The sequence below is a fragment of the Lytechinus variegatus genome, chromosome 5, assembly GCF_018143015.1.
Source record: "Lytechinus variegatus isolate NC3 chromosome 5, Lvar_3.0, whole genome shotgun sequence".
NCBI classification, from domain to species: domain Eukaryota; kingdom Metazoa; phylum Echinodermata; class Echinoidea; order Temnopleuroida; family Toxopneustidae; genus Lytechinus; species Lytechinus variegatus.
The window spans coordinates 27602009-27616434 of record NC_054744.1 but is presented as its reverse complement, the minus strand read 5'-3'; the positions used below and the strand labels follow the sequence as shown (position 1 = coordinate 27616434).

Below are 14426 nucleotides of genomic sequence, written 5' to 3'. Positions count from 1 at the left end.
ATATATACCGATACTATACATGTACTTGTACATGCATTTAGAGATAAAATTGTGTTTTAAAGTTGTAAAAAGTTCTAACAGATTAATTCAAACTTCACGTCTGAATGGCAAGATTCGTTTTTTATTCTTCTACATGTATGTGACCTACATGTACTGTCTACATGTACATACGTAACAACTTATACCCCTTTCATAAACCCAATTATGCGGCTAATAGCAGCATAATTTGGTCGTAAAATCGGGGGAAGACCAGAGTTATCCGCATTATGTTGATGCTGCAATTATCCGCATAATAGCAGCATCGGGACCAGATTTTTACTTTATGAGCGCATTTCGAAAGTAATGCGGATAATTGCCATGCTGCGGTCACAAGGTCACCCTTTTCCAACGCAACCGCATTGGAGGGGGTGTGTGCGGTTGCCATGACGATTATCCGCCTTTTTTAGGACGGGCGCTCGTAGAAATAGTGCGGATTATTTTCGGAGTTTGTGAACGCAATTTTTATTGAATTATCGCATAACTCTTAGGCTGCTAATTGGAAGATGGGTTTATGAAAGGGTTAAATATTAACGTGCATTTTGTGTCAAGTTAATTGCCATAATTTGACTTTGAGGACCAAATGTACATCAATGTATGTACATGTAAATTTACATGTATATCCTGATGGTACTTGGCACTGTGCCCATGTACATACATGTTAACAGTGGATGCACTGCTTTGCTCAATAACTTCATTGAAAAGAATGATTTAAAAGAGGACAAAGCATAATGTAAAACATACAGTACTTAGACAATTAAAGTGAGTTGTTTTAAAGTTATTGTTGCCATTACTATTTGTGCCCCAAGTACAGCCATGGAAAGACACAAATTCTTTGGTTTCCATGAAATAGACATAGGCCTACATGTACATGTACATTGGATGGACCTTGTTAAATGGATTTCTGACCCTGACCCAGTCATGCAGACAGAGTAGACACTATTTATAGGAGAGATGTTTATTTTTATTGACTCTGATGATTATGATATTAACAGACCTTCCTAATTGTGTGTGCTGTACAATAAATGTGCTACATGTATTTAGGGTTTGTAATAGTGGCTTGTTTGAATAATTCCCTACACCAGACTGTGGCCCCTTTCATACTAGGCTCAGAATGTAAATCAGGATCTAAATTCTTTTCAATGTGATTCTCATTCAAACTGCCTTTGGCCATACAACCTGTTCTGAACTGTAATCCAACATGAGGGGCAATAAAACTTCAGTACATGTATGTAGATGGGGGATTCCAAGCAAGAGCGGACATTTTAAAAAAAAATATATTTTGGCTGTTTTAATACAGGCAGCATTCCACTTGGTATACATACTGTCTACTTGGTATGTAGCACAAGTTAGGCCCCACATCTAAGGCCTATAACAAATCAAAATAAAAATATGTAACATACACATGTATAGAAAATTCAGGATTTATTCCTAGAAAATGTAAAAGACTTTGACAGAAGAATTTTCTTTTTTTATAGTACACTGTATATACAGGAAGTTTTTTCCATGGATTGATTGTCTTTTGTCTTTGCCCAGAAACACACTGTCTAGAGCTTGAAAATGCTACCTTTGCGAAGTACTTACTTTTATTTAAGAAAATACAGTTGAACAGTATGTTCGCCTTTTTTCAGATCTTTTGGAAAAGTTTTACATCTGAATTTATTTTTCTTGTGTTTCATTTGGTGGGGAAACGTACATGTACATGCTCCTCTGATCAGATTATTATTCAAAGGATATCACAAGATAAAGTTTAGCCATATTCTGCCTACATGTATGATGCGAGTATAGTGCAGTCAGCTTGTGAAAAAGTTGAATCATACATGAAATTTCAGGCTTCTCTGGTCAATTTTCTGCTTGGCAAACCTTGCTAGTCAAATCTCTGCAAACGAATGCTCTAATACACATGTACCCACAAGGTTCGACCTGGGTTAATATTAGATGTGACACATCCAGCGATAAGGCTATGGCATGAGGTACTTTGAAACCAACATGTGACCTGAAAGAAGCAAAGCAGTGTGGCCTGGGCACATAACGTGTACTGTACAAGTATCCATCCCAACGTCTGTGCACATATAAATGTAACTGTAGATATTGGATTGGTAGCAATTACATGTTCAAGGGTTTTATCAAGTTGAAGGGCAACCTGTTTAACTCTGCAGGATGAAGTGTGAAATCAATAGTCTGCTCAGATATCCTGTGTACGGACTTGGGGAAGCAAATGTTCAGAAAGTGTAGAACAGTACATGTACAGTCACTACAGTGTACAATGTAACATGTGAGAATCACTAGCGGATCCAGGGGGGGGGGCACGGGCCGCCCGTGCCCCCTTTTAGAGGCACAATAAAAATTTGTAATGTAAATTTGCAGTTGAAACAGAAGTGTGCCCCCCCCCTTTTGAAAGTTCAGACATTTTTTATTATTTTTTTTCTTGTCAAATTTTTCCTTGGGGGAAAATGCCCCCCCCCCCTGGATCTGCCCCTGGTCGAAATATTAATAAAATGATTGTGCAGTGAAATTTCATGTTACTCAACTTCAGGAAATTTGAATCTTCCTCTATTTTGTCTGCATGAAAGAGCCTGACTGGTGCCCCAAAGATCCATAAATCACCCCCATTCAATGTACATGTAGTTCAATAGCCCCTACCCCGGATCATACTGGGTTCTAGACCCCTATTCTTGAAAATTATTATTATTTCACCATCCAATGGTAACTTGAGCACTGTTAAGTACTGCAGAGGGAACGCGGAAGCAAGGGGGGGGGGGACTGGGTGGCTTCAGCCCCCCCCCCACTTTTTCCAAAAACCATACGTAAAAATGACCATATATGATTATGATTTCTTGCATGGTCAGCCCCCCCCCCTCCCCACGGCCCCTGCTACAATACCATAAAGATAACTTTCATACAACATGGCCCAAATCCTGATGATTCTTGCTTCATGTGTGGACATGTAGATTTACATTGTATATAAAGCACACTTCACTGTATTTCATGTACATGTTTAGTGCATTTTCCATGTTATTCATATTTTTTCCCAATTCTCTCTCCCACTTTGATGCTAATTTCAGACCCCAACACCTCAAGAGGCCCCCGCTGATGCTGAGCGACAACCACAGACTTCATCCGCTGCAAAGTTTGGTTGGATCAAGGGAGTATTGGTAAGAAAATGAAAAAAAAATCATTAATTCATTATTAAGAGAGAATTATTCAAATTCTCCATGAATTGGAAAAGGAGAGGTTTACAATGTACATGTAACTCCAGCATTTGCTTGTGGGTGTTGTCATTCATTGTACATGTATTTCGTTTTGGTCTTTTGTTGATTTTAATAAAGAAAGTCATTTTGTACATGTATATTTTTTTTTAAACCTACAATGTACCTGTAAGTTGAAAAAATGCCTACATGTACACTGTATATTCAATGCAATTTTCTTAGACCAGATTATGCGAGACCTGTGTTATTTACCTTTTACAAAGTTGTATTTAGGCCGAACGGATTTCTATTTGTGTGGTTCCAAGATACATGTATTCGACTGAGGCATGCAGAGTTGCCTGAGTTAATTTTTTTTCTCTATTTTCTTGATTTGATCACCTAGATAAGATGTGTTTTGAATATCTGGGGTGTGATGCTCTTCCTGCGTCTCACATGGATTGTGGGACAGGCTGGAATATGTAAGTAACTCATGTGCATTTTTACGTGTCAGAGGTTTTGTGCCATGTACTGATGTAGGAGGTCGAGTAAAGCCTCATTAATAAAATCAGCACAAATCCATCGCAATCACTGTTCCTGTACATGTACATGCTTGTAGAATAGTGACATATTGCATTAAAACAGGAAATGGGCTATTTTGACAAATCTGACTTTTCCCCTCCTTCTCCACACCTCCCCCCCCCCCCCCTCCTTCCCTCCCTTTTCTCCCCTTCTCCCTTCCCTCTTCCTTTCCCTCCCCTCTCCCCTCCCTCCCCTTCCCTTCCCATCCCTTCTCCCTTACCCTCTCCTCTCTCCACCTCCAGTTCCCCTTTCCCTCCAACACTCTCTCACTTCATAATAACAGCCATTAATACCCCTTTCATAAACCCCATTAAAATGAATTAGGCGGCTAATAGCAGCATAATTTGGTCGTAAATTGGAGGAGGACAAGAGTTATCCGCATTACTCTGATGCTGCTATTATCCGCATAATAGCAGCATCGGGACAAGATTTTGAGTTTATGAACGCATTTCCAAATAATGCGGATAATTGCCATGGTGCGGTCACAAGGTCACCCTTTTCCAACACAACCGCATCGGAGGGGGCTTGTCCAGTTGTCATGGCGATTATCCGCCTTTTTCAGGACGGGCGCTCGTAAAAATAATGCGGCTTATTTTCGGAGTTTATGAACGCAATTTTTATTGAATTATCCGCATTACTCTTAGGCGGCTAATTGGAGGATAGGTTTATGAAAAGGGTATAAATCATACCCTGTCATAAAGCACCAAGAACAATAAAAATCATATTTCATGAAATCTTACATATTATAAACAATCTTCATGTATAAAATAAAGTACTGTATGTATGATAATGAGTTTTTTTTTAATGAAAAATCGTGGGATGGGGGGGGGGTACAAACGCTTTTGAACAGCTCATGTTCATGGTACAGTACCTCCTTGGAATCATTTTAATCAGTGTATAAAATAGATGATAAAATAGAGTGAGTCGGCTGTGCTGTGCATTACAAATGAATAGCACCTGCCCAGGTCGGGTGTTTCAACTTCTCTTTATATTTTGATATATCACTTTTCTATATTGCTTGTCTTTGCACAATATTCGCTTTTTAAAGGGAAGAATCAGAATGGGCAACAGAGATCAAGTAGTGTCTGATTTCTCAGTGTTATTGGAAACAAAACCCAAGAAGAGAAGCAATATTATTGGAAAGAGTAAACAAGAGGAACAATTTACAAGTTTCATCAAATTCGGTTGTGAAATTAGCAAGTTATGGATGTTTAAAGTCTTGTTGTACTTTCTATAGGAATCCTCAAATTGGCAAACATGCTTCAAATTGGCTTATTTTGTGGATAAACCTGCATTTGCTTTATAGTAAACAAATTGTCAGATTTTCCCTTTTATTTTACATATTTCACTTCATCTATTCCTGACCTTGACATATGTGGTGTGAATTATATTTACCCATGACATATATTGTGCTTAGAATGAGACATCATGCAATTTCAAAGATACAGATGTACTAGGGAAAATCTGAAAAATTGTGTACAAAACAAATGGGAGTTGTCCACAAAATCAGCCATATTGCAGCATGTTTGCCAATTTGAGGATCCCCATAGAAAGTACAAGACTTTTTAAATGTCCATAACTTGCTTATTTCACAATCGATTTCAATGAAACCTGTTTTAAATTGAACAGTTCCTCTTATTTTACTCTTTCCAGTTGCTTCTCATCCTGGGTTTTGGGTTCCTTTAATCTCCATACATGCAAGTGGACTGTGCATGGTTAAATACACCTTTGGCATTTCCAGCTTGTATAGCTGTGTGTCTTGGGTTAGGAGATGATGAGTGGGTACAGGTGTACTTCTCGAAGAAGATTTAGTTAGTTCATTATTGGAGGAAGACATGTGATCAGTCACAGTGACCCAAGCTCATCATACTTTCTGGCATTCAAAGTGTATGCATGCCTGCATGCACATTTTTCCTATACCCGATACTAAAGCTCACTGCCTATTTGTGAGTTGTACAAAAATTTGTGCATGAAAGTGATTTTTTAAATTTTAAGCTTGATTGCACTTTTCTATTGATCTTTAATAATTCAATCCATTTTATATGAGCTTATATAATAAACTCCTGAAGAAGACAGAGAACCGTCAAGAATTCGAGTGAACAATAAAAAATTTATTGGCAATCAATTATCATTATTTTGTTACCTTACTGAAGCCAAGACGTGAAACTTTATTAAAGATATCTTTCTACATCTGCATTTAAGGCAATTTTTTTTGGTCTTCTTTCAATGTTCTAAATACGCCTTAATGCCCTCTACCTTCGACTGATACATGTACCCTTTTCATTAACCCATCCTCCAATTAGCCGCCTAAGAGTAATGTGGATAATTCAATAAAAATTGCATTCATAAACTCCGAAAATAATCCGTACTATTTTTACGAGCACCCGTCCTGAAAAAGGCGGATAATCGTCATGACGACTGGACACGCCCCCTCCGATGCGGTGGTGTTGGAAAGGGTGACCTTGTGACCGCACCATGACAATTATCCGCATTGTTTGGAAATGCGTTCATAAAGTCAAAATCTGGTCCCGATGCTGCTATTATGTGGATAATTGCAGCATCAAAATAATGCGGATAACTCTGGTCCTCCTCTGATTTTACGACCAAATTATGCTGCTATTAGCCACATAATTGGGTTTATGAAGGGGTATTAGTAGGATGTATGCATATATAAAAGGTTCCTTATTTCAAATGACACTGAAAATAAAACACCACATCTTGTCTAAAAAGCAAGACTTTTCAATAATTCTGACCTTGTAGTATCAAATTGAGTGGGACCATGTTAACATCATTTCTATGAAATACAAATCAAATCATCAATTGATAGGGAAAAGAGCTTTACACTGTACATGTATTTCTTGCATTGTGCACTATATTTCCATGTTACATGTATAATACACGTACATATCTCTTTTTTATGAAATGTTCTTTAATAAAACAAACCCTTGTGCTCAATTCTTACTATAAAATGTAGTATCTTCTATTCAAAATTATTTTTCATGTTCGTTTAATACATGTAGGCACATCTTAGTTTGTACAATGAATGGAGTACATGTACTGTGTATGTTTCTCTAATTAGAAAAACAATTATCTTATATTAGAATCCATTAGCTTTTTTAATGCACAATTGCTTTTTTTTTGTGGGGGGGGGGTGTTACTAGCACTCAATTTCAATTACAGCCAGTCAAGTGATAGTGGCAAATTGGATCTCTAGAAGGAATTTGATATACATGTACAGAAACTTTTACATTTGGCTGTAGTGTAATAGTTTTCTGCATTGTTCAGGATGTACATAAAAGGGGAATACAGATACATGTACATATATTTTTCATATCTTACTTTTATATTTTAAATTTCTTTTTTTGAACATATTTTTAAACGTAATTTGATCTGACCATACACCCACTCAAGCAAACATTTTTTATGTCCCCCCCCCCCCCATTCCTCTGCGCCTCGGAATAGTTTATGTAGATACATGTAGATGGCACATTATAAATGCTGTGTTTATTATTGTTATTACTATTATGAATGTACTTGTATGTGTGTTACAGATAGGATTTAAAAATAGAATAAAGTCGTCTGAACTGGCTGCAGAATGAAACATCATTAAAGTCTTGTTGTGTGCCGTCACTGTGCACTGAGCTTTGCTGTCTGAAATTGGAGCACTAGAATGGATTGATGAGTAGCATAATAAGGGAGCTCTGATCAAGTGATCATACTATTACTTCATGAAGTTACAAAGAACTGCATTTCATTCACTATTAGAGCACAAGGGCTATTTCACAATATTGGAAGTACAATAATATTCATAGAAATGGTTTAGGATTTACTTTAATCTTGATAACAAAAACTTGATATTATGATAGATGAATTGAATTCAAATCATGAACGGTGATATTATTTTTCATCATCAATATTATCTTCCATTTGTATTTCTTTTTCAGTGTATGCAAGTGTAATTATCTTGATGTCTGCAGTTGTTACCACTCTCACTACCCTCTCCATGTCAGCTATCTGCACCAATGGAGAAGTCAAAGGAGGTAAAGTGTGATTGTTTACCATTCTCTATCTTGTCCACTAAACATCAATTTGGGTTTTTCAATTGATTTTGGCACCCACTTGTGTTTTGGCATACTATACATGTAGTTGTGAATCCATTTAAAATCATCATTGATTAACATATTACCCCAATATTAGAAACCCATTTTCAGCTGGGTCAGAGCCAAGTTTAGTTATTTTTTCCACTCCATTTTACCCTAGTATTTTTCATGCTTGGTATAACATATTATATGGTATAAATCATAATACAGGTATGTACAATGTGGCTGATGCAAAATTATTTGTCATTTTTTCCCAATTATATGTAATTTTTGTGTTTTTTTGATTTACATTTATAAAATAAATTTCTTATGATTATTTATAATCGTTATGCCTTTTTATCATGTTCATATGATTTTTTTTTAGATCTGTTAAGAGATCGCATAAATTGTATGTTTGATTGTTTTATGCTGATCTGACTACTCTCTCTATATAAAGAGTTTTAGTATTAATGAATAAATCAATATTCCAGCAATGCTACACAGTGTAAAGAAAAACCTGTTACTCAGTGAACCTAAGAAGTGGTGTGTTATTAAATTGACAGGCTTTTTAATGTTACAGACAGGTTGTCTTCATATTCATCTGCTTGGATGAGAAGCTACAATGTATACATGTGTATTCAACAGAACAGAAGCAGAAAAATGAAGTTCTTTTGGGGGGATGGATTGAAAAGGTTTATCAATGATCTTTTCAAAGAGTTGGTACTTTAAACTTAAAGACGGTTTTCTTTTAAAGTACATACATGTATTCAAGGCCAAATATACATGTACATGTAGGACAGTCTTCACTAGATCTGTAGATATCATTGAGGATGTTTTCCTCTCTGATTTCTGCTGACAAAGCATGTTTCTATTACATTTTGAAGTTTCCATAGCAACTACCAATCACAATGGCACAGATTCGCCGAGAATCAAGGTTTTGCCCGTGGCTAATTTTCCCATTCACCAAACTGACGCGATCAATTTTCCAATCCATGATCCAATTCATCCGTATTTCCAGGAGAGCAAAGCTTTGTATGATTAGTAAAAAAATTTGTTTCACCAGGAAAATTGATACTTAAATCTGGCAGAATAGTGTTGTCGCTCTATGTTTGTTGGTTTCTAGTTTTAATGTAATAATCATCATTTTATTAAATTTGCTGATTTATATTCCTGAACTTACATGCACAAACATGTACAGTAGCTGTACGCAGATATTCTGTCACTATAGTTTGAACTGTGTACTGTATTTTTTTGCAAGATTGAAATTATACCTGTTTGGCTTTCGAGCAATATGTCATTGTTTTAGGAGAAGTATCAAATTGATTTATAATGCTTGGTGTAGTACTGTTTATTAGATAATGGATGAGAAATGAGAGATGAATTCTCATTTAATTGAGACAATTATATATTTTAATTGAAAAATATCACTACCCAGTATTAATGTGATATTAGGGGAAGTGCTGTACAAAAACAGCAATACATGTAAATAATCTTTTTTTATAATTCATCTAATTTACATGACATCAGTTGTCAAAGAGTTATGCCAATTTTTGGTTTAATACAATAATTAAATCTCCATACTTATATGTGAATAATTGTGCATCTGTCATTCTTGATATTTTTTAAAATCTGTTTAGGACTAAAATCTTTTTGAACAAATGTAACTTTGATAGATGAGATTTCCTGCAGACATGGATTACATTGTAAAAGCCTATTCTTTCATTTGTTTTAAACCGTAATAGAAGTCAATCTGTAAACTTTTATATTTTACAATTATATGCACACACTTCTTTTGGTAACCTTCTTCAATTAATAATCATATGATATGTGGATGTTGTGGATGAAATATGATGAGAATCAGCTTGTCTAGCCATCATTAGAGCTAAATACTACCCCTGGCATTTAAAGGGGAAGTTCACCCTGACAAAAAGTTTATTGTAAAAATAGCAGAAAAAATAATAAAAAATATTGCCGAAGGTTTGAGAAGAAATCATCAAATAATTAAAAAGTTATTAGAATTTCAATTATTTGATTTGTGACGTCATATGCGAGCAGCATTCCTACATAGCGAATGGTAAAAAATCAATGAAATGTCATTTTCTCAGAAAATTGAAAATGGTTTTTACTGTAACTTTTGTATATCAATAGACAAATCATTTCATACCCGATCATGAAAAGAAAACAAAATTAAGTCATCATGAACCATACAAAATTTGAAATTCATACATTTTATATTACATAACACATGGGGCAGCTGCTCGTTTATGACGTCACAAATCCAAAATTTTGAACTCTAATAACTTTCTTACTCTTTAACGGATTTTCCTCAAACCGTCACCAATATTTTTTACTATTTTTTCTGCTATTTTCACAACAAAGTTTTCTTCAGGGTGAACTTCCCCTTTAAATCATGAGACTAATGAGGTTATAGTACTCGCTCACAACCTGTTCTTGATATTAAAAAGTGCATAATGTAATGTTCCAAAGAATCAAGGCATTAGGCACATCAGGTACATGTCTAAACGATTTTTGAAGGTGTCTGCAGTGTCTGAAGCAAAATGTGAAGGTCATGAAGCATGTGAATGGCCTCTCTCTTTAGGATTTTAGTTCATTCTGTTGACTTATTTATAGATCACTTAAGAAGTGCATGCATTTTTAATAGATGAACAGAGAAAAGAAAGTCCTGCACTTCAAATAAGACAAAACTGTACGGTACCGTACTGTACTGTACAGCCTGCTCAATCCATCTTTGACATTATTGCAGTCTCTCTCTTTCTCTGCCTTTCTGTCTTTCTGTTTTTCTGTCCTGCATTCATGTCTTCCTGCCATTCTGTTTTTCTGGCTTTCTGTCTTAGAAGTTGTAAGAAAGGCAGAAAAACAGAATGGCAGGAAGACAGGAATAGTTAGAACTCTCTATTTTTCTGCTAATCTATCATTATCCACCTTTCTGTTTCTTTCTTTTGCTTCCTTTATTTTAAACCACATTTAAAGATTAGCCACCTACATGTACATGAACATGCACATGAATGCAGTTTCTTCTTAAAGGGGTATTCGGGGCTGAAATAATTTCTTAAAAATGAATAGATACAAACTGAGCAAAATTCTGAAAATGTTATCAAAATTTAAATACAAATAACAAATTTATTGAATTTAAAGAATTTAAAGATTAGCAATATTTTGTGAAACGGTTTTATACCAGCCTTTTTTTTTTTTTTTTAATACATGTATTCAATACATCGGCCGATGTCAAGTCCCTACATTTCCTTTTTTCTTCTGTTATAAAGAATGACCTCACAATTCTAGGAGGACAACATTTTAATTTTATATCTTAATACATGTATAAAAAAGAATTAGTGGGAATATGGCTTCATCATCTTGCTGATCGCATAATTTGTGAAGACATGCATAGAACTGTTTCGTCAAAATGATGCAGATTTTAAAATGTCATGCTGTCATTACATGTATTCTTTGTCCAATTTTGATAAAAGTTTCAGTGTTGTGTTTGTTACCTGATTTTTCTTTATCTGTTCAAATCACATTATTTTCAACCTGGATAAATTTTCTTGCAAACCTGTACATGAATACCCTTCATGTATTCATTGTCTCTTCCTGTATTTATTCAGTGTAGTGGGCCATTCTTGGTCACATCTGTGACCAAAGTGATGACAAATCTTGACTTTTATTTACACATGTACCTTAAACTGTAGTTATGAATAATTTCTTTTTAAGAGATTTGATAATTCACAAAGGTTTAGCATTGACTTTCTGTCATTTGTAAATATTTGTTGTTGTCTCCAATATGCAGGTTCAAGGTCAGAGGTCAAAAGAAGTGGGTCATTCAAGTGACTTCACACAGAAGCATGATGTTAAAAGTTTACATGTAGTTTCATTTGGAAATTCCTGTGAATTTCAAAATCATAATTAGTTTTAAATCTCTAAAATTTCTAATACATGTAGATTAAAGTCAAGATTTGTGACTTGTCATAATTTCTGTCACACACGTGGCCAATATAAGATTTGTACACTATATGAGTGAGCAGGTTTGCCTTGCAAACTACATGTAGATGAATTTAGTATTATTATGTTTTGTTACTAGGTGGAGCCTACTACATGATATCCCGTAGCTTGGGTCCTGAGTTTGGAGGTTCTATTGGTCTAATCTTTTCCGTTGCTAACACCATCGCCGTTGCTATGTATGTAGTTGGTTTCTCTGAGACAGTTGCCCTTCTACTAAAGGTTAGTTTTGTGTTCCATCACCTCTCACTTTCAACAGTGTTCCATTTATGGCAAAAGGCAGTTACCGAAAATAATTACCGAAAAGTCATCGGAAAAATTGTCCTCCCTTAGAATTGAAAAAAAATTAAAGAACTATTGATTGTAATTAGGATTTTTTTTTTCAAAATTGATCTGTAAATAGAATAGCACATTCAATTTGTTTATTATGGAAATTTTTTTTCATTGAAGACACATTACAATAAACATTGTATGGGTGCATTGTATACCAGCTTTTTGGGAATTTGAATAAGAATCCAAAGCATGAAAACCTACAAGTACCTGGTACTAATACATGTATCTTTCCATATACCGGTACATAAATACCATGATTTCAAAAATTATTTACAGATTTGGATATCCCTTTAAACACCTTACATATCCCTTAATCTATGTGAAGTGGTTTAGCATGTGATACACATGAATAATATCCCTCATATGAGGTTTGTGGTCCAGTTGGTAGGGGGTGAGGAAACCCAAGGAGAGGTAGTCAGAAGGTGTGCGAGGCAGGAACAGAGATGAAACTCTTGTGAAGAATGATGCGCTTTGTCACGTCAACCAATCATCAATTGGTTCTTTAAAGGGACACTTCATTGAAATATATTCATTGAGACAGTTTTTCATTTTAATCAGGGTTTGAAATTATTCACCAAGGCTATGGTGAATGCCTCATTATTTAACAACACCTCTCTCTCTCTCATAGAGCCGCAGAGGTTAGTTGCACCCTTTTAAACATTGGCGTGATGAGTCAAAAATTTTGAGGGAGTTAGATAAGGCATATGTAAAACGTAATTTTTAAAAATGAGAGGGAGCAAATATTTCAAAATTTGTAATTTACAAAAATCCAATTTTGTGATAGATTGAGCCTATTCAGAAGGTGACATCATATTTCACCCTTCCCTCTTCCTTTTCTTTTCTTTCATTTTCTCTTTTTTTGGGGGCAAGAGCCCCCCCCCCCCCCCCCCATCTGTACGGCAGTGCTTTCAAAATATTCTTATTGACACTGAAGGAAAGCAAATTACCCTCAATACACAAGCTTCTTTTTTTTAATCAAAGGCAAGTTCAACTTGTATGGGTTAGTATATATCAAACAAAGAGGAATCTTTATAAGAAATTGTTTATTTTGAAATTTACTGGTATAAAAAAATTAAATAAAATGAATGTATAACCAACATGCTGATTTCAGGGGTTTTGGAGATTTTTTTTAAATGATGTTTAAGGCCTTTACGTTTTGAACAAATAATGTAGCTTCTGACCCAAATTTGGATTGAATGTGTACATGTATGCTTTTTGATGTGTTGGCTAGAGAATACAGTACTACAGGTGCAACATTTCCACATACAAGTACATGTACAATATCATAACACTCCATTTTGCGTGGTACTTGTAGACTCACTTGACTATTGCACAGGAAACATGTTAATATAAACTAATCACTGCTAATTTGCATGGTGTATGAACGATCCCTTCCTCTTTTTTTTGTGGAAAATTTGGTCGGTGCTTTAATAGTTAGGTTCTGGAAGATTTCTTGCTATCCCGCTTCTCACTGCAGCAAGCTAGCAAATTAAAGACAGGAAGTGCGATGAGCTCCAGACATTGATGGATGCTAGGGGTCTATGTGACAGATCTTAATTCCTTGCTGATCGAATTTCAGAGTTCAAACGAAAGGCTGACAAATGAAACATTGTGACAATAAAATGAAGAATTGCACTGTCATCTGAAGAAAATAAGATTTGAGGTTCAGATTACACCCAGATTTCCAGACTTGTCTTTGGAACCGGGTAAAGCCTGGTTTTATTTGATCATACTCTGATCATCAGTCAAAGAAAATCATGTGAGAGCTTTGCGTAATTCCTGAGCTCCTATGATATGATTATGATCCCCTGCGAACTTTTGTAAATAATGAACTTTTGAGAAAGTCATGATGCACGGAACATACAAGAATGTTAATACTATGTTACTGACTGGCATTAAAGATTTAGATTTATTCATTTCCGTATGAAAAAATACAATTGAATTATTAACAGTACATATTCAAAATAAGACAATGATATTACATAAAAATATTGAAGACAAATTAAACAGGAACTAAAGTGAGCTGCAATTATTTTGGCTATGAAAAGTGTATGGAACAGAATGGAGGGACTTGCCAAGAAAAGCAAAGCTTGTACAACAGACAAGTCCATATTAAAACTTACAGTGGTAGTTTCCTATACCTGATTAACAAAATTATATACAATAATTGAGATAGATGAAAGACAAGCTTAAAACA

General features: G+C 35.1%; 1 protein-coding gene across 1 annotated transcript in view; it reads left to right on the top strand.

Annotated features, from left to right (window-relative positions):
- The window catches only part of LOC121415859 (solute carrier family 12 member 3-like), a 54449-nt gene that overhangs the window by 6395 nt on the left and 33628 nt on the right, over positions 1–14426 (top strand). The window contains exons 3-6 of the mRNA XM_041609233.1: positions 3102–3191; positions 3628–3703; positions 7748–7843; positions 11979–12118. Of these exons, the coding sequence (XP_041465167.1) occupies positions 3102–3191; positions 3628–3703; positions 7748–7843; positions 11979–12118 (402 nt within the window). The remainder of the gene's footprint in view (positions 1–3101; positions 3192–3627; positions 3704–7747; positions 7844–11978; positions 12119–14426) is intronic.